At 40.6% G+C, this 19,269-nt stretch overlaps 3 protein-coding genes across 4 annotated transcripts; all 3 read right to left on the reverse strand.

Annotated features, from left to right (window-relative positions):
• Positions 1 to 447: 447 nt before the first annotated feature.
• On the reverse strand, positions 448 to 3,231 carry LOC134194814 (uncharacterized). 2 transcript variants are annotated; one of them, XM_062663782.1, is made up of 4 exons: positions 3,123 to 3,231; positions 2,989 to 3,072; positions 2,306 to 2,490; positions 448 to 807 (listed from the first exon to the last, which is right to left on the reverse strand). In XM_062663782.1, exons 3-4 carry the CDS (start codon positions 2,485 to 2,487, stop codon positions 540 to 542), a joined length of 450 nt encoding a protein of 149 aa, XP_062519766.1. In that variant the 5' UTR covers positions 2,488 to 2,490; positions 2,989 to 3,072; positions 3,123 to 3,231; the 3' UTR covers positions 448 to 539. The 2 variants fall into 2 exon arrangements, with proteins under 2 accessions (XP_062519766.1, XP_062519765.1); XM_062663781.1 differs by having other exon boundaries at positions 2,989 to 3,062; positions 3,123 to 3,212.
• Positions 3,232 to 3,244: 13 nt separating this feature from the next.
• Positions 3,245 to 5,558, reverse strand: LOC134194816 (ragulator complex protein LAMTOR3-like). The gene is made up of 7 exons (XM_062663783.1): positions 5,526 to 5,558; positions 5,326 to 5,360; positions 5,209 to 5,267; positions 5,055 to 5,128; positions 4,936 to 4,995; positions 3,530 to 3,593; positions 3,245 to 3,452 (listed from the first exon to the last, which is right to left on the reverse strand). Exons 1-7 carry the CDS (start codon positions 5,532 to 5,534, stop codon positions 3,379 to 3,381), a joined length of 375 nt encoding a protein of 124 aa, XP_062519767.1. The 5' UTR covers positions 5,535 to 5,558; the 3' UTR covers positions 3,245 to 3,378.
• Positions 5,559 to 5,911: 353 nt separating this feature from the next.
• Positions 5,912 to 8,347, reverse strand: LOC134194600 (probable serine/threonine-protein kinase drkA). Its single transcript, XM_062663543.1, has 2 exons — positions 7,674 to 8,347; positions 5,912 to 6,170 (listed from the first exon to the last, which is right to left on the reverse strand). The coding sequence occupies exons 1-2, from the start codon at positions 8,345 to 8,347 to the stop codon at positions 5,912 to 5,914; spliced, it is 933 nt and encodes a 310-aa protein (XP_062519527.1).
• Between the last annotated feature and the right edge of the window lie 10,922 nt (positions 8,348 to 19,269).

A 19,269-nucleotide genomic window follows, 5' to 3' on the forward strand; every position in this document is an offset into this window, starting at 1 on the left:
GACGATTAGAGCTTGAATTGGAACAAGATGAGGAACCAGCTATGGACATCATAGTTGATTCCCATAGCTAGTTGCAGGGGCTCAGTAAAATTTATAAAATGGCCACTCCAACCTTGGATGCAGCCACAGTACAGTATCAACAACTATTGACCAAATAGGCACGAGTATCCAGCCGGTCATTTCCTCCGACAGGACAAGGTCTTTCTTCCTGGAGGGGGAGATGACCGGCTGGACACTAGAGCCTACTGACCAAACTGCTTGTGTGTTAATTTAATGTAAAAATACCAACGTAATTTAGTGCCTATTACCATCTGTTATAAAACCGTAATGTAGGTTGGCTTACTGCTAGACAGCAAGTGGCCAACCAAAGCTGGAAAAACCATTGAAATACTAACAAACTGCATGGTCAGTTAGAATAACCAAGAAGACATAAACCATTTTGTCTGCAAGAGCTTTATTATGTCATATTATTATTATCTCACCACTAAATATACAATTACTACTAATCGTTAAATGTAATGACAAGACAGCAACATCAGTTAGGATGTAGAACCATAAAGTGGGTTCGTGCTGTACTTCCCAGTAGAACCCGTCAACGTGCGACGCTCACTTGTATCATACATGTTTTCACTGATTCTGGGAGTCGCTCCTTGTGGCAGATTCATCACCTCGTACGTGCCACTCCCATTAGCATCTCCACCCGATGCAAGCAATCTCTGATCTATAGACTCGTATATCTCATTACCAGCATCTGTAGCCATGCAACCATGTGACTGTTCGGAAACAATTCGTTTTGGCAATGGAGGCCTGAATCAGATGAAAAATTGGTCAGGCAGTGTGCATGGTTGTCAAAGTACACTCGAACCTCCCTAACACAGACCTCCAAGATCCCGGCACCTCCCTAGACCGGACATCTTTACCAACGCATACAAGGCCTTGGGACTTCAAGGGTAAACACTTGGAGAGAAGAAACTCCCCATATAAACACGTACAGTTCCTCAGTTTACGATAGCAGATAAACTAACTAAAGTTGTGCAGACTTTTACATCTACTAAATCCTAGTTTGATACTTGTTGTTGTGGCAGCTGTTTGCTCTTCGTAAAAAGTGGTACGATTCACATAATTCAAGATTCGATTGTTCAATTTTTGCTTTTGAGTACGTAATTGTAGCACAAAGTACCTATACGTTACAGTGCAGCACAAGCGTGCACTGTACTGTACGTAGAACTGGAGTATCAGACCTTTACATTACACCAGTCTGGGATTCCAAGAATAGCATGTGTTACCTCTTTCTATCTTCTGGTCCCATACTGCACAGATTAGAGAGGTTCGAGTGTAGGCCACATTACAAGTGTCAACATTAGTAAACCAATACAGTCAAATCCACTCAAACAGCCATCGAGTAGAACAACCACTCGTGGTAACTCTCAAATTTGTTTGCGTAGCGTGCACTGCCTTCTACATCAAGTGAGCAACAAGTAGAGTCATCCCCAGTATATGGTGGTTGTCTCCAAATACAGCAACAATGTCCTATTCGGATTCAAGTCTCTCGTATTCAGACCGTTTAGCTCCTTATCTTCTTCCTCTGCTATTTCTGGTCGGATGAAAAGATAAGGAGAGAAAAAGGTCTGACTATGTGAGACTACTCTGATGGCATAGTCTGTGTATAATAGCAATGAGCATCTAACCAAGTGAAAGTACCAGTATTATATGTATATATATATATATATATATATATATATATATATATATATATATATATATATATATCACCTGACAACAAGCTCTTACAGTGTAATCATGAAGCCTACATACCTTAGGTTTCAGCCAATTAATGACAACACTGTACTGGCAATTACTTTCTTCAAGCAATTAGTTGGTAAAAATCAAAATGAGTCAAACATGTAAGTGTCTGCTGACACCACATTCATGTTGTTCTTTGACTTTGTACTGCCAGCATTATCTCTCCTTAGTGCTTAGTGGGCATAAAAGCAACATTGTGGTTTCCAACAACAAAACCCATTATCTGCAGGTTTGACTGTACAGTATTTCATAATTTATGAAATTCAAAAACTACCCACATAGATGAGTCGCAAATGCTACCTAATAATATCCAAGTTATGATTTCAAGATACCAACATGTAAATTCATGTAATTTCAAAATTGATTGCTTGCATTGTTTGTTCAATATCTCAAATAATATAATTCAGCAAAACAATGTGTAAACAAACCAAGCAAATGCTTCAAGAACCAATTTCATCTCACACACACGATTGTAGATCACTAGACTTCACACTGAGCTTACTTGGTAGCAAGACGTTTGACAACCACAATTAGCAAGATGACAACGAAAAAAAGAAGAGTCAGTATCGCTGATTGAATTCCCACCATAGCATCTTCAACACCTGCTCCTCTCACAAAGCAAATGTTTTGAAATATTGACACTGTTAAGATTAGCAGATGCAGACAAGAAGATCTGGCTGCCATAATCTGCGCAAAATAATACCAATTAACTCAACTGTTTTGAACTAAGCATCCTATTATGTACTGGAAATAATTCAAACGAGTGCAAAATTAAGCTCCCACAGAGGTCATACAGAAGCTGCAATCAATGACATTTGGTAGAGGTAAAGGTCTATCTGCAGTAGCTAATGAAGTGTCTGTACCACGTACATCAGCTCACCATACAAACCAGTTGACTAATCACTGCACACAATTGTTCAACTGATTCCATCATATCACGACCTGATTCAAGTACACTACAGCAGTTTTGCTTAGGAAACGAGCTACGACTCAATCAATCAATACCTTCAATATTCCATGTAATATCCAGCAAGCAAATGTTAGTGTAAGTCAATCAATTTATCTGTATCCTAATATACATAAATAAATTTCTGTTTTCCAAAAAAATAGTTCATGTCCAGAGTATAAACTGGGTCGCCTTCAATTGCGAGTATTATTTTATGAAGTATGTAACACTTCGCTCACATTTCCCTTGTCCCGATGACTTGATACCTCGCTATCAGCCACTGTACACTTGAGCCGGAAGTATGACGACCCCGCTGGAGAAATCTATAATTATCAGATTGACTCTCCTTTCGTTGAGTTAGCAAACAACTTACCTCGTTTGTACACGAAAGTCGGCGTATCTGAGTGTCTCCAAGACTCTCACGTCACGCTCACGCAAGACATGACCCTTATCCGGGATTCTAAACTTGTCACTACTCTGACACTCACTCCGCCCTTGTCATTCCCCGGATTGTACCAAACAGTTATATTTATCGCACGTCACAGTAATCAGTCTCAGACATTAAGCTACTAATGAGTCTTAAATCAAATTGTCTTTCCAATAACTATGATATCGTAACAAATCTCTCTTCACGAGAATTCAACTGCATTCCTCAATTCAGCAAGGGCTCGTTGAATTTCGTTCTCGACGGCCAACAGGGACCCTAAGACAATAATTCAATTGCTCCAGTCTGTGTACAGCCATGCAATCAATACAATGATGTGAGTGTAGGTACAGTACCTGTGTTTGCACTCTCTTGAGCAATCAATGATACCACAACTGGATGATAGTTGAACTGAACAAGCTATGTACATGACAACACACATCTATTACTACAGTAATGTGAGAGCAGCATTCAGTTGAGTTATTTTAAATTAATTAATTAATTCAATTAATATTAAATAGGTTTGTCACTACAGGTTGGTAAACTTTCGTGGATGCTCACACATAATACAGTACTAGAGACTAGTGTTGTGTGATATAGTAGCATATCAATGATCATTGTAAATATTAATTTATCGTGATGCAACAATTATCACGGGTCAGTGGGTGATTGGGATTAGGCCATTCAATTTTTGGCATTCTAATATTTACAATTCTAATTTTTCTTTCCCACTTTTTGTTTTGTTTTTTAATTATAATTTTTGCAATAAACAGTTACTCAAAATGGCTAACTTTCTTTACTTTCTAAAATTTAAAATTTAAGGTTTAATATATTAATTTTTTTAATTTCTATTTTATTATTTTTAAGCTTGTATTTTCTTATTTTCGATTTCTAAGTTTTATGCTCTAGGGTTTAATGTATAAGTTCTATGTGCGCTTGTGCTGCAGACAATGACGGCCATCAGGATAATTTTAATAAAAGACTTCAAGATGAAATATTGAACAAAAATGCACATTTGACACCTTATCATGTAGAAAAACTAGTCTGTCAACATTTCCGGGAAGAAGTCTGTTGAGTGGCTTGAATGGCTGACATACAGCTGATGGGCCAGTAAGAGTTACTTCATCTAGCATTGCCTTTCTTCACATGATGTTGCAGTGTCATGAGCTAACCACATCTATTACTAAAGTAATGGTGGGCAAGTTCAGTTAAGGTATGTTAATTTAATTAATTAATTTATTTATTTACTATTAAATAGGTTTGTCACCACAGATTGGTAAACTTTCATATATGCTCACACAGATTACGGTTGATAGAAACTGGTAGAGTTATTGTGGTTATGTTCTCACATCCAGAAAAGGGCTGTAAACAGAGGGGCTAATGTTTGCTTGCATTAGCTAGTTTGACCTCCTCGACAATAAAAAGCATTTTCCATTTTTTTGTGGAGACAACATTCATTTGCTATAAGGGCCCAGCCCATAGTAAAAGACACATGAGTTGCTTTTCCAGTGGCAAGAGTGTGCAATACCCCGTTACAACTGACTAAAGTTTCTTCGCCACGTTTGAATGGCAATGCAAATACAAACAGTGAGCATGCATAACACACCTCTCTACCAACTTCTACCAGATCACGAGCTGGTAGAGGTCGATAGAGCTGGTAAAGACTTCTGGTAAAGATGGGAGTCAATAGACCGCGTCTACCCATTTCTACAAGTTCTGACAAGCAACCGCACTCCACACTAACTACTTTCTTGAAATATACCTGATGACCAGAATACATGCATATAATACTCTTGTTCTGTGACAGTCCCAATTTGTTAGCCTAAAAGTACACAAAATAAAAAAACCACCACACTGCCCCAATACAAAGATACCACATACCTGTTCAGACGCCATAGCAAATGTGCTCAAAAATGCAGGTTTCAATGCCAGCTGTGGTACCGACCCAGAACTAGCTATAACAAAACCCACATTTCCCAAATATTCGTATTTGTATTTCCTAAGTTATAAACTGTACGAAGCAACACAAGTTTACCTTTTGCAATAGGAATGCCATCCTTGTCTGTAACGACAATGGCCTCTAGACCCTCAATCCTAAAGAACAGCCAGTTAGTTTGAAGGCGAAGGTAGTGATAATATCAAGTCTACTCACGTTGGCAGAATCAGTTTGAAATACTCCTGTACTTCCTAGATTAGCAGCAGAAACGATTATAGTATGAGTTTCTACGAAATAGTCTACAGGTCGGCACAGTAAGTCTATTGATCGCATGCGAGTACAGAAAATATCAGAGTAAGTTGGTCTGGTGCCTTGCTGCTTCGAAAATAGTAGTAAAACAGTGAGAAATCACATACCTCTGCCATCTTTATTGCAATGACCCGGATAACCCCGCGAGGATACCCAGACCGCTGTGTGCTCGGGGGGCTCGTACCGGGTGCACAAACTGTAAGTATGACAAGTTTAGTGGGACACACGCACCTCTTGTTCAGTTGTGTGACGTAGCTGGCGGCTGCAACTTCAAATTTATTTTGATAATATCGCTCTATGTCATAAAATTGCTATCGATCTAATTAATTAGCACACAAACAAAATCATTGACATCAAGCAAGTAAACAATAGTATCAGCTGAAGCAGTTCTTAGGCAACCTATTGCTATATAGGCAGCGCACAGCATCATATTACAATCTTTAGCTAACAAACAACAGTAGCACCAGCAGGCAAACGTTAACTAGCGTGTAAACTACGTCCTCTCTCCGAAAGGACAATAGTTGTCGCTCATTTCTTCCAGTCTGATCACAATCTCGTGAAACGTAGGTCTGGAGGTCTCATCACACGCCCAACAGTCACGCATTAGCTTGACGTAGTTGATGTGTTCGTTTTGTGGAACGTTTGGCCTGACGCCACCGAGAACGGCTGTTTTCAAGTCGAGAATAGAGTGGAAACTGCGATCAACATACGGGAGTTCTCTCGACCAAATTTCCCACATCACAATACCAAAACTAAATATAAATAGTAAATAGTAAAATATAATTATCGTTTACGTAGTTATATAACAATGAGAAACGTTTGATATGTGCAAGAAACCATTTCTCTCACCTTTCAGGAAGTAGCGGATCAGATAGGGAAACACAACCCCTTAATTAATTAACTGTTAATTAAATATGTAGCTCGTTAAATACCTAGACAATTAGTATAGTCAAGAGAGGAGGTAGAATTAAAGGTAGCGTACGTCCGTCCATTGACGAATTTGGTCTTCTAGACCTTCTTGGCTTTGTTTGTGTGCTGCTATATAGTTGAATGTTCTTTAAACGATGACTTATACAAGCTGCTTTTGTGAATTGATGTCCAAAGCCCTAGATATTAAAGATCAGGTGGACTTTACATGGCTAGCTAGTTTGTTGCGTTTTTCGTGGTTCAAGTACGTATCTTTATTTTCTATTGACTGTGTGAGACAAAACGAGTCGTTTTAGAATGATGTTTTGAGCGTTATTCCGCGCTGTTTTCGGTGAGTAGCCACCACAACATCTGTGCGACGTAGAAAGCTAGCGTGCGTTAAAGGCACGCTCATAGCGAATTTTGTCTTCTCTACACCCAGACCTCAAGGCAGTCAAACGTAACGGTAATCAGACGTCTTCAACTAATAGTACACCTTACTCTGAGTATACACCTTACTCTAACCCTAAGAGGATTCTGAAAACGCTTAGTGTCAAAATTCCTATGCAAAGCAGTGACCAACAGTACTATATGATAATAAGACTATCACACCTTCTGATTCGAACGAAATCTTAGGAGTTACGACCTGTGGCAGCATTACTCCATCAAGTAGCCATGGTCGAATGAATCCGTGAAATGTCGTATACCTCCCAATGCACTTGGGCTAGCTGATTTACGCCATGCAGAAAAAAGCGCATAAGCGGTGCTTCCATGCACCACGAGAAAGCAAGAGAGGGAGCGATTCCCTGCTGCAGTATCCCCACAGCCGTCACAGTACAAACTATACGTTACAACGGCTACCGACTGCTCCTTCCACCGACAATATACAAGATAGAAGCCGACGCTATATATACCACCCCTTTATACGAATTTGTCTCAACTCGTTTGGCAAAGATGGTGCATGAACAGTACACCGCCAACTGGGTACTCCCACCCCACCAGTCGCTTCACTCTCTCTCTCTCTCTAGAGCTTCCATTTAACCAATCGGCTCACACAAGTTGTTGGAGTAGTACGAAAAGTTGTAGTAATCACAAATTTCACGTGCAAATCCAAGTTGGGGATACCGGAGTCACGCCGAAGGAAATTTTAATAAAAAAGTCACGACCTCTCAGAACAATCAGACACATGTATATCCGAATGTTACACACACAATCGCTCAAGCCAGACTGAAGCAGGCACGTGGTTCAAATACGGGGGTTAGAAAGTGCTTATTGCCTAAATAGTAAGACCGTTCATGAAGGTAGCACTGCGCTAGCTTTCTGTCTTCTCTGTATAGACACAATCCTACCTGTACACATCTGCTGATGTTCCATATCCTTGTCCACTCAGTATCTCTGGAGCACACCAACTTGGTGTTCCAACCCCTGATGACAACTGATAATCTGCACCAAGCAGTGGAGCTGTCAGGTCGAGTGGTCTCGCTCCTCGTACTGCCTCTTGACTGATTCCTTCATCTTTCACCAATCGAGCCGATCCGAAGTCGGCCACCTTGACTACCCATTGTTGACTCACCAACAGATTGCTGCTCTTCAAGTCACGATGCACTCGAGGTGGACGTTGACTGTGCAGAAATCTCATTCCTATGGCCGTGTCAATAGTAAACCTCAACTTTAGATTATCTTCCAAATCTATTTTCCTATTTTTTAAAATACTAGTTAGTGATCCTCTCGCCATGTACTCTACTACAAGGAACGGACATCCATCGTCGTGATACCGACCTCCTCCTAGAAACAGAACAATGTTTGAATGTCTGATGGCTCTCATCACTTCGATCTCTCTCTCGAGCTCTAACTCGATACGATCGAGTTCCATATGTATTCCTTGCATCTCCTTGACAGCTACCATCATTACTCTATACTCTGCTTGGTACACTTCACCGTATCCACCAGGACAATCTTTATCAATTCGTTTTCGTAGTTTTAACTCTTTGGAATCAATGTTGAAAACATTAGTCAGTTCCATCAGTTCGTTGTCTTTGTTCTTTATTATGACTTTGTCATCTTTTCTCGCTTTTCTAAATTTTTTGTGACCAACACAACAATTAGTACGAGAAGTGCCACCCCTGATACGAGACCAGTACCAGCGACATATACATAGTAGGCGGTCACGGTGCACAATCCTATATTGTTTTCAGTAAATCCAAACTGACACTCACAGCTAGGAGAAGAACTCGGCAATGTGACATAACACGTACCATATCCACAATAGTTATCCACACATCGACTGCAGGTGCTAGAACCTTCGTGTTCTGTTGTGAGACCGTCTGGACACGATGAACAAGAAGAATGCGAAGCTACCGAAAACTGACCGACGGGGCAATTGTAACACATTTCATGTTGAAGATTTTTGCTGGTCATACCTGCTGGACATGAAGGTTTAAAGTAGAAGAAGCCATTCCTGTCGCCATGGATCTGACTTGCTTCAAGCGGCTTTACCGGAAGTCCACCAAAAGACAGTAAAACATCGCTCCAGACAACACCATAAGTTCCAAATACGCTGATGTGTTGTTGCGCGGGTAACTGTAACCAACTGAGTGATTGGGTCGTAAATCCATACACCTGCCGTTTGTCTGTCTTCTTTACAATTAATATCAAAACTAGTGAGACTGTTGAGCTTTATAGGAAACTCATTGCTGCAACTTCCTGTAAGCAACATTTTGTTGCCGTAAGCATGTGATTGATGAAAGCAGCGATTTCCTGGACTTTTTCTTTGTAACGAATTTGCACCCATCCGGTGTGGTTTGAGTGATTGTATGTCCACAATGTGTTTAGACATCTGGATAACACATTCTTATCATCAAAATTTGTATAAAAAATTCAGTGATAGTGGAAACTGTTTCTTATCCACCATACATATACAAAACGTTATAAATGTTTACTAGTGACATTGCATAAGATACGTTAGGTCGTTATCGATCTATTCTTTTCCACTGTGATCCATGCTGTTGATCTGCATGGCAAGTTTACTAAAATGTTATTTAGAGGTGGAACACTAAAAGTCCAAACATCATTTAGAAATTTCATGTCAAGATTAATTCCTCCATATATCAATCACCATTGTTTGTGCGTCAATTGCTGTAGCAGCGTGGAATATTCTTCCAGAAGGCTTCTTTCCTTTAGTCGAGTACTTTATCCACAATCTTGCGGTCATTTGATTGTAGTAGCCCCAAACGTCGTTTAGCGGTTCAACATCATGGAGTGCATATAAGCTTCCCTTAGACGTATACGAGTATGTGTGCATCAACCCTCCATATACGACCAAAATAGAATCAAAAAGAACGGTGGCAGTACAAAATGCTTCGAAATACAGTTTTGTCGTGTCACTACTGCCAAGCATCTCTGTTGACCATTGTAACGTTTTCAAATCTAATTGGTAAAGATGATGATCAAGCTTAAGTTGACTTTCGTCGTTGATTACATCTAATGTTACTGCACCATACAGCAATATTTCTTGTTGTTTTTGCATGAAATCGCCCGTGCTAAGAACTCTTGGTTTAACCGTACTCAACTTCGGTAAAGGCATTTTTACAATGCTCCATTGACTGTCATCATCAGACAACATCAGTAACGACATCTGGTTTAGGTTACTTGGCGCGAACAACTGTCTACTGAAAATAATACCATAATTTCCGACTTTGGTTATGATAACCCTTCTGGCTGTTACCGTTGGTAGCACAAAATTTGGGTTTTCAATATGAGACCACTCTTCACTATCCAGATCAAAAGCAACAAGAGGATAGCTAAAGCCATAACAACAACACAAAACTAGAAAGTGACACGATTTGTTAGAATTCGAAAAGTAGGTTGCCAGCGAAGAATATCGTAATTTGTCGCTCAAATTAAAGTATCTTTTCCACCAAGCAGTTGACACCCGATATGACCACACTTCTCTTGCCTTCAATGTTACGGGAGTATTTGTAAGATACTCTCCATAAGCGTAAACGACAGTGTTGCCAAACACTGAAATGATTGCAGGAGAAATGAGTTTCGGTGAATTCTTATCTAGAAGTATCCACTCATAAACAAGAGAAACGTCGTCTTTGCACCTCAAAAGCCACAAATCGTTTAGACTATAGTTAATCGTTGACGTCCACTGTTCCTGATTATCATAAAATCCACTATATACAGTTATAGATTCTTTGCAGATGCAAGTACTGTTGGGTGAATGCACTACCGTAGCAACGTGTCTGCATCGAGGAGTGACGTAGTCGCTCTTGTTGTGAGAATGAATGATGGTGTCGAGTCTCCTCCACGTTTTATCCTTCATTCTAAATATCCACGTCTCGTTGTTGCACTTTCCGTTTTGTGAAGCCAGTGAAGATGAAACGCCGCCGAAAAGTAAAACCGACGTTCTACAAAGAGATACGAGTGCGTGATGGATGATACCTTTCGGTCCCGATTGCTCTCCAACGGTCTCCCACGAATTCGTCTGTGTGTCGTAAAGCCACGTTCTGTACTCAGAGTGACTGCTTTCCTCTCCATACATTAGCATCATCTCTCTCGTCGTTCCGTCCAACTTTTATCAAGGATTTCAGTAGCCACTTCATATTTGATGTCCCGTGGAGTGTTACTACTCCAACTAGAGAACGAATGCCATTGATTCGCTAGCGACGTCTTCCATGCAGAAGTAAGGTTGCGATGTTCGGAAGAGTTGACGACCTCATCTCCACCCGCCGTCTGCACCAATACACACTCAAGCAGCAAAACGAAAAACATTTAGCAAATACTTGCAGAGACTGAACAGGTCGTCGTCATTAAGTACGAGCACATCTCAAATGAAGATTAAAAGTTACGAATTCAACTAGCAACGCTAATTATATATAGGTGTCTAGATAAATGTTGATAGATTTATACCTTTCATTGTTGTTAATTAACGTTTTGAGAAACTTCGCTCATTAACCTAGCTACAAGACTCTAGGTGTTACTAGAAACACCACAGCACTGCCCTAATGAATTAAAATGAATTAGCAGAGCGTTATCACAAGGACCTTCATGTGGTCCCGGATGTGAATTTTAATTTTCAACTGCAAACAAAAATGGTTCCTGACAATGTAAATTCAATATTAAATTCCTGTTTTTTCATTTTTTAAGAAATTGATTTAGCAGTTATTGCAAACCATTTTATTAAAATCCAATTTGCAAAACCAAAATTGAAAATAAAATGGACGTTTCGTACACTGAATACACTGTCTCAATACAAAGAAACTAGCATATCTGTTCAGACGTACGCCATAGCAATGTGCTCAAAAATGTAGCTTTCAATGCCAGCTGTGGCACCGACCCAAAACTAGCTACAAGAAAATCTCATTTCGAAAATATTCGTATTTCCTAAGTTCTAAACTGCACGAAGCAACACAAGTTTACCTTTTGCGATCGGAATTTCATCCTTGTCTGTAATGACAATGGCCTAGCTCTAAAATTGAAAATGAATGGACGTTTCATACACTGAATCTAGACCCTCAATCCTAAAAAAACAGCCAGTTAGTTTGAAGGTCAAAGTAGTGGCAATAGCAAGTACACGTAGGGTAACAGAATCAGTTTGAAATACTCCTGTGCTTCATCGATTGGCAGCAGAAACGATTATAGTATGAGTTTCTACGAAATAGTCTACAGGTCGACAAAGTAAGTCTATTGATCGCATGCGAATAAAGAAAATATCACATACCTCTGCCATCTTTATTGCAATGACCCGGATTTGGAGTATTCGGATACCCAGTCCGTTGTGATCGGGCGTTCGATCATTGCTCGGTACGCGGTATATATCGGTACTCAGTGCTTAAATCGTAAGTACCGGTATGACAATTTTAGTGGGATACACGCACGACTTGTATACTTGTGTGACGTAGCCAGAGGCTGGAACTTCATATTACGATAAATAATATCGTTACAAGTTGATAGAGTCATAAAATTGCTATTGATCTAATTTAATTAGACCAAACAAAAACAAGCAAGTAAAAATATCAGCTGAAGCAGTTTCTAACTAGGCTTTAAATTGCTACATGCGCAGCACAGCATCATATTCTAATGTCTATCTATAGTAACACTAAGCAAACGTTTAAAGCGTAAGCTACTTCCTTTCGCCGAAAGGACAATAGTTGTCGCTCATTTCTTCCAGTCTAATCACAATCTCGTGAAACGTAGGCCTGGAGGTCTCATCACACGCCCAACAGTCACGCATTAGCTTGACGTAGTCGATGTGTTCGTTTTGTGGAACCCTTGGCCTAACGCCACCGAGAACGGCTGTTTTCAAGTCGAGGATAGATTGGAAACTGCGATCAACATACGGGAGTTCTCTCGACCAAATTTCCCACATCACAATACCAAAACTAAATATAATAAAGTAAATAGTAAAACATAATTATCGTTTACGTAGTTATATAACAATGAGAAACGTTTGATATGTGCAAGAAACCATTTCATTCATCTTTTAGGATGTAGCGGGTCAGATAGGTAAACGTAATCCCTTAATTAATTAACTGTTAATTAAATGTATAGCTCGTTAAATATCTAGACAATTTAGTATAGTCAAGAGGAAGTAGAAAGATATAGCGTGGGTCGTCCATTGACGAATTTGGTCTTCAAGACCTTCTTGGCTTTGTTTATGTGCTGCTATATGTCTGAATGTTCTCTAAACGATGACTTATACGAGCTACTTTTGTGAACTGATGTCCAAAGCCCTAGATATTAAAGGTCAGATGGACTTCACATGGCTAGCTAGTTTGTTGCGTTTTTCGTAGTTCAAGTACGTACCTTTGTTCTCTATTGACTTGTGAGACAAGACGAGTCATTGTAGAACAATGTTCTGAGCGTTATACTGCGCTGTTTTCGGTGAGTAGCCACCACAACATCTGTGCGACGTATAAAGCTAGAGTGCGAATTCAGTAAAGGCAAGATCGCGAATTTTGTCTTCTCTACACCCAGACCTCAAGGCAGTCAAGCGTAACGATAATCAGACGTCTTCAACTAATAGTACACCTTACTCTGAGGATACACCTTACTCTTACCCTAAGAGGATTCTGAAAACGCTTAGTGTTCACAATTCCTATGCAAATCAGTCACCAACGGTACTATATGATAATAAGACTTTTACGCCTTCTGCTTCGAACGAAATCTTAGGAGTTACGACCTGTGGCAGCATTACTCCATCAGTAGCCATAGTCGAATGAATCCGTGAAATACCGTATATCTCCCAATGCATTTGGGCTAGCTGATTTGCGCCATGGAGTCAAGTGCGCGTAAGCGTTGCTTCCATGCACCACGGGAAAGCAAGAGAGGGAGCGACTCCGTGCAGTATCCCCCCCCCCCCAGCCGTCACAGTACAAACTATACGTTGCAACGGCCGCCGACTGCTCCTTCCACTGACCGGATATAGAATAGAAGCCAACGCTATATATATATACCGCCCCTATAGTTATACGAATTTGTCTCAACTAGCTAGTTTGGCAACGTCGGCAACAATGGTGCATGAACAGTACACCGCCGACTGGGTACTGTACTCCCGCCTCACCAGTCGCTTCACTCTTCCACGCCCTATAGCTTCCATCCAACCAATCGGCTCACACAAGTTGTTGGAGTAGTACGATAAGTCGTAGTAATCACAAAACTTTACGTGCAAGACTAGGTTGGGGATACTTGAGTCGCGCGAAAGAGAATTTTTAATAAAAAGTCACGACCTCTCAAAACAATCAAAAACATGTATATCCCGACGTTGCACACACAGTCGCTCAAGCCAGACTGAAGTAGGCACGCATGGTTCAAATACGGGGGTTAAGAAAGTGCTTATTGCCTAAATAGTAAGACCGTTCATGAAGATAGCACTGCGCTAGCTTTCTGTCTTCTCTGTATAGACACAATCCTACCTGTAAACATCTGCTGATGTTCCATATCCTTGTCCACTCAGTATCTCTGGAGCACACCAACTCGGTGTTCCAACACCTGACGATAACTGATAATCTGCACCAAGGAGTGGAGCTGTCAGGTCGAGTGGTCCCGCTCCTCGTACTGCCTCTTGACTGATTCCTTCATCTTTCACCAATCGAGCCGATCCGAAGTCGGCCACCTTGACTACCCATTGTTGACTCACCAACAGATTGCTGCTCTTCAAGTCACGATGCACTCGAGGTGGACGTTGACTGTGCAGAAATCTCATTCCCTTGGCCACGTCAATAGTAAACCTCAACTTTAGATTATCTTCCAAATCTATTTTCCTATTTTTTAAAATACTAGTTAGTGATCCTCTCGCCATGTACTCTACTACAAGGAACGGACATCCATCGTCGTGATACCGACCTCCTCCTAAGAACAGAACAATGTTTGGATGTCTGATGGCTCTCATCACTTCGATCTCTCTCTCGAACTCTAACTCGATACGATCGAGTTCCATATGTATTCCTTGCAGCTTCTTGACGGCTACCATCATTTCTCTATACTCTGCTAGATACACTTCACCGTATCCACCAGGACAATCTTTATCAATTCGTTTTAGTAGTTTTAACTCTTTAGAGTCAATGTTGAAAACATTAGTCAGTTCCATCAGTTCGTGGTCTTTGTTCTTTATTATAACTTTGTCATCTTTTCTCGCTTTCCTAAATTTTGTAACCAAAACAACGATCAGTAAGAGAAGTGCTACCCCTGATGTAAAACCCGAAGCGGCGATATAGAATGTGGCCACGGTGCACAATCCTTTATTGTTTTTAGTAAATCCAAACTGACACTCACATGTAGAAGAAGGACCCGGCAATGTGACATAACACGTACCGTATCCACAATAGTTATCCACACAACGACTGCAGTTGGCTGGACTGCCAGAACCTTCGTGTTCTGTTGTGAGACCGTCTGGACACGGTGAGCAAGGAGAATGGGGAGTTGCGGAAAAGTGACCGACAGGGCAATTGTAACACATTTCGTGTTGAAGATTCTTGCTTGCCATACCTGCTGGACATGAAGGTTTAAAGTAGAAGAAGTTATTCCAGTCGCCATGAAACTGGCCTATTTCATACGAGTTTACCAAAAGCCCACCAAAAGACAGTAAAAAATCGTTCCACACAACACGAAAAGGTCCAAATGGGTATTTGTAATATAATGGTTGAGCGGTCAACTGTAACCAACTGATAGTGATCGGGTCGTAAATCCACACACCCGCCGTTTCTCTGTCGTCTTCACAATTAATCTTAACAAAAAAAGTGTGACGGTTGATCGTTATTTCAAACTCATTGATGCAACCTCCTGTAAGCAACATTTTGTTCCCGAAAGCATGGGACTGATGAAAGCACCGATTTCCTGGACTTTTTCCTTTGTAACGAATTTGCACCCATCCGATGTGGTTTAAGTAGTTGTATGTCCACAATGTGTTTAGACATCTGAAAACCAAGTTAAAGGTTTCTTCAATATTTGAATAATAAACGTCATCCAAAGTAAACACTGTGTCTGATCCACCATACATGTACAAAATGTTATCAATATTTACTAGTGACATGGCATAAGATGTGTTAGGTCCTAAAAAATCTATCAATCTCCACTGTGATCCGTTTTGTTGTTCTGCCAAGTCTATTGAATTTTCGTTTAAAAGTGGAAGAGTGAAACTCCATAAATCATGTAGAAATTCTATGGTAATGTTATTTGTAGCCAAACCATGAAATGCTATTCCTCCGTATATCACCATTGTTTGCACGCTATTTGCCGTAGAAGCGTGGAATATTCTTCCAGAAGGCTTCCTTCCTTTAGTCAAGTACTTTATCCACAATCTCGCGGTCAGTTGGTTGTAGTAGCCCCAAACGTTGTTTAGCGGTTCAATATCATGGTCCATAAAGTGTATCGGTTCAAGATCATGATCTGGGCTTGCCTCCAACGCGAATATTTGCTTCCACCCTCCATATACGACCAAAACAGAATCCAACAGAACCGTGGCAGTTGAAAATGCTTTGAAATACAGTTCTGTCGTGCCACTACTACCAAGCATCTCTGTTGTCCATTCTAACGTCTTCAAATCTAATCGGTAAAGGCAATGAACAAGTTCGTCTACCCTGGTGGTTGTATCAAATGTTACTCCACCATAGAGCAATACTTCTTCTTCTTTTTGCATGAAACCGCCCGTGCTAATAAAAGTTTGCTTGAGCGGACTCAACTGCGGATACGGAATTGTTTCAAAGATCCATTTACACTCATCAGACAACATCACCAACCACATCTGATTTAAACTACCCGGCAAAGTCCAATGTCTATCAAAAATGATACCATGATTTCCGACTTTAGTCATGAGAAGCTTTCTGTGTGCCGTTAGAAGCACAAAATATTTGGTTTCCAATTGAAACCACTCTTCACTAACCAGATCAAAATCAATAAAAGGATCAAAACTATTATATCGACAACACAAAAGCAAAGAGTGACACGATTTGTTTGAATTTGAAATGTAGATTGCCAGTGGAGGATATCGTAATTGTTCGCTATGATTGGAGTGTCTCTTCCACGTGCCAGTTGACACCCGATATGACCACACTTCTCTTGCCTGCGATCTTACAAGAGGGTTTGCAACATAGTCTCCATAAGCGTAAACGACAGTGTTGCCAAACACTGAAATGATTGCAGGAGAAATGAGTTTCGGTGGATTCTTATCTAGAAGTATCCACTCATAAACAAGAGAAACGTCGTCTTTGCACTTCAATAACCACAAATCATTAAGACCTTTGTTCGTACTTGACCTCCACTCTTCCCCATTATCGTAAAATCCGCTATATATAATCATAGATTCTTTGCAGATGCACAAACTGTTGGGTAAATGCACGACCGTAGCAACGTGTCTACATCGAGGAGTGACGTAGTCGCTCTTGTTGTGAGAATGAATGATGGTGTCGAGTCTCCTCCACGTTTTCTCCTTCATTCTAAATATCCACGTCTCGTTATTGCACTTTCCGTTTTGTGACGCCAGTAAAGATGAAACGCCGCCGAAAAGTAAAACCGACGTTCTACAAAGAGATACGAGTGTGTGATGGATGATACCTTTCGGTCCCGATTGCTCTCCAGGTGTCTCCCACGAATTCGTGTGTATGTCGTAAAGCCACGTTCTGTACTCAGAGTGACTGCTTTCCCCTCCATACATTAGCATCATCTCTCTCGTCGTTCCGTCCAGCTTTTTATCTAGAATCTCGGTAGCCGCTTCATATTTGTTGTCCTGTGGAGTGTTTCTGCTCCAACTAGAGAACGACTGCCATTGGTTTGCTAGCGACGTCTTCCATGCAGAAGAAAGGTTGATGTGTTCGGAAGAGTTGACGACTTTATGTCCATCCGCCGTATGCACCAATAAATGCTCAAACAGCAGAACGAAAAACATTGAACAAATACTTGCAGCGACTAGACTGGTCTTCATCATCGAGTACGAGCACATCTCAATGAAGACTAAAAGTTGCAAATTCAACTAGCAACACTAATTATAAGTGTCTATAGATAAATGCTGTTATAGATAATGCTAAGCTTTCGTTATAGTTGTTATAGTTCTGCGTAATATCACTTCTCAATTAACCGTTTACCAACAAAACTAGTTAAATGTGCTCTTACTTCAGAGAAACGTCTGAAACGTTTACAATGTATTTTCATTAAAGCATAACTCCTTTCAAATGAAAGAAAAGTGTTTGGCTGACTTTCAAATGGAAACCGCCTGCACAAACGAAAATATTACACAATCGCTATTATTTTCGTTGTGTTTTATCGGTACACTATTGATTGTGTACCGTGATTGCAGTACATGATCTGATCATCGAGCGAATAGAAAAGCATTCGTTGCAGTGACAAACGGGGAGTTCTCTATACGCAGCTGACTTCGGGTGCCCCTGTACTCATGCACGTACTTTTTGCAAAATGAGCAATGTGCCTAGGATTCAGGTCCTAGAAACCATCGTCGTTACAGACAAGGACGTAGAGCAGTCAGTTAGTTTGTAGCTCAACACAGCTTTATCAACTCGATCCAACTATGTAGGCAGAATCAGTTTGAAATACTCTTGTACTTCCTAGATTAGCAACAAGCAGACACAACTAGGATGAGCTTCTACAAAATAGTCGGCACTAGCTTCGACACTAAAAGTCCTTAGTCCTTCCTTTGCTTTTCGTGGTCCTTCCACACAAGGATAGCAACGGGGCTGTATTACGTGATGTTGTCATACGGAGACAACGGAGACAACATCACGTGATACAGCCCCGCTGCTATCCTCGCGTGGAAGGACCACCGAAAGCAAAGGAAGAACTAATGTTAATTAATAAGGCTAAGTCGGCACAGTAAAGAAAATACGTTGGTCTGGTACCTTGTTGCTTCGAAAAAAGCAGTAAAACGATCATAAATCACACACTTCTGCCATCTTTAGTGTAATAACCGGAATTAATGTGCTCGGATGCTCAGACTGGCAGTACTCTGTGTTCGGGCGCTCGATATCCGGTGCTCGATATGTCCAAACTGTAGACAAGTACTAAGTACCTAAGTACTGTATGGAAAGTTTAGTAGAACACAAACACCATTTGTTAAGTTGTGTGACGTAACTGACGGCTGGAACTTCAATTTCGTTATTATTAGCTAGAAGTCCTAAAATTGCCATCAATCTAATTAACCAGTACACAAACAAAACCGTTGTAATCGTAAACAAGAGTATCTATTAGCTGAAGCAGTTCTGACACTGCCTATTGCTAATTATGAATCGAAGATAATGCATTATTCAGTTTTTAGCAAACAATTAACATTAACGCTAGCAAGCAAACGATAACGTGTAAACTACTTCTTTTGGAAAGGACAATAGTTGTCGCTCATTTCTTCCAGTCTGATCACAATCTCGTGAAACGTAGGTCTAGAGGTCTCATCACACGCCCAACAGTCACGCATTAGCTAGACGTAGTCGCTGTGTTCGT

Source organism: Corticium candelabrum, chromosome 19 (assembly GCF_963422355.1).
Source record: "Corticium candelabrum chromosome 19, ooCorCand1.1, whole genome shotgun sequence".
Taxonomy (NCBI): Eukaryota; Metazoa; Porifera; class Homoscleromorpha; order Homosclerophorida; family Plakinidae; genus Corticium; species Corticium candelabrum.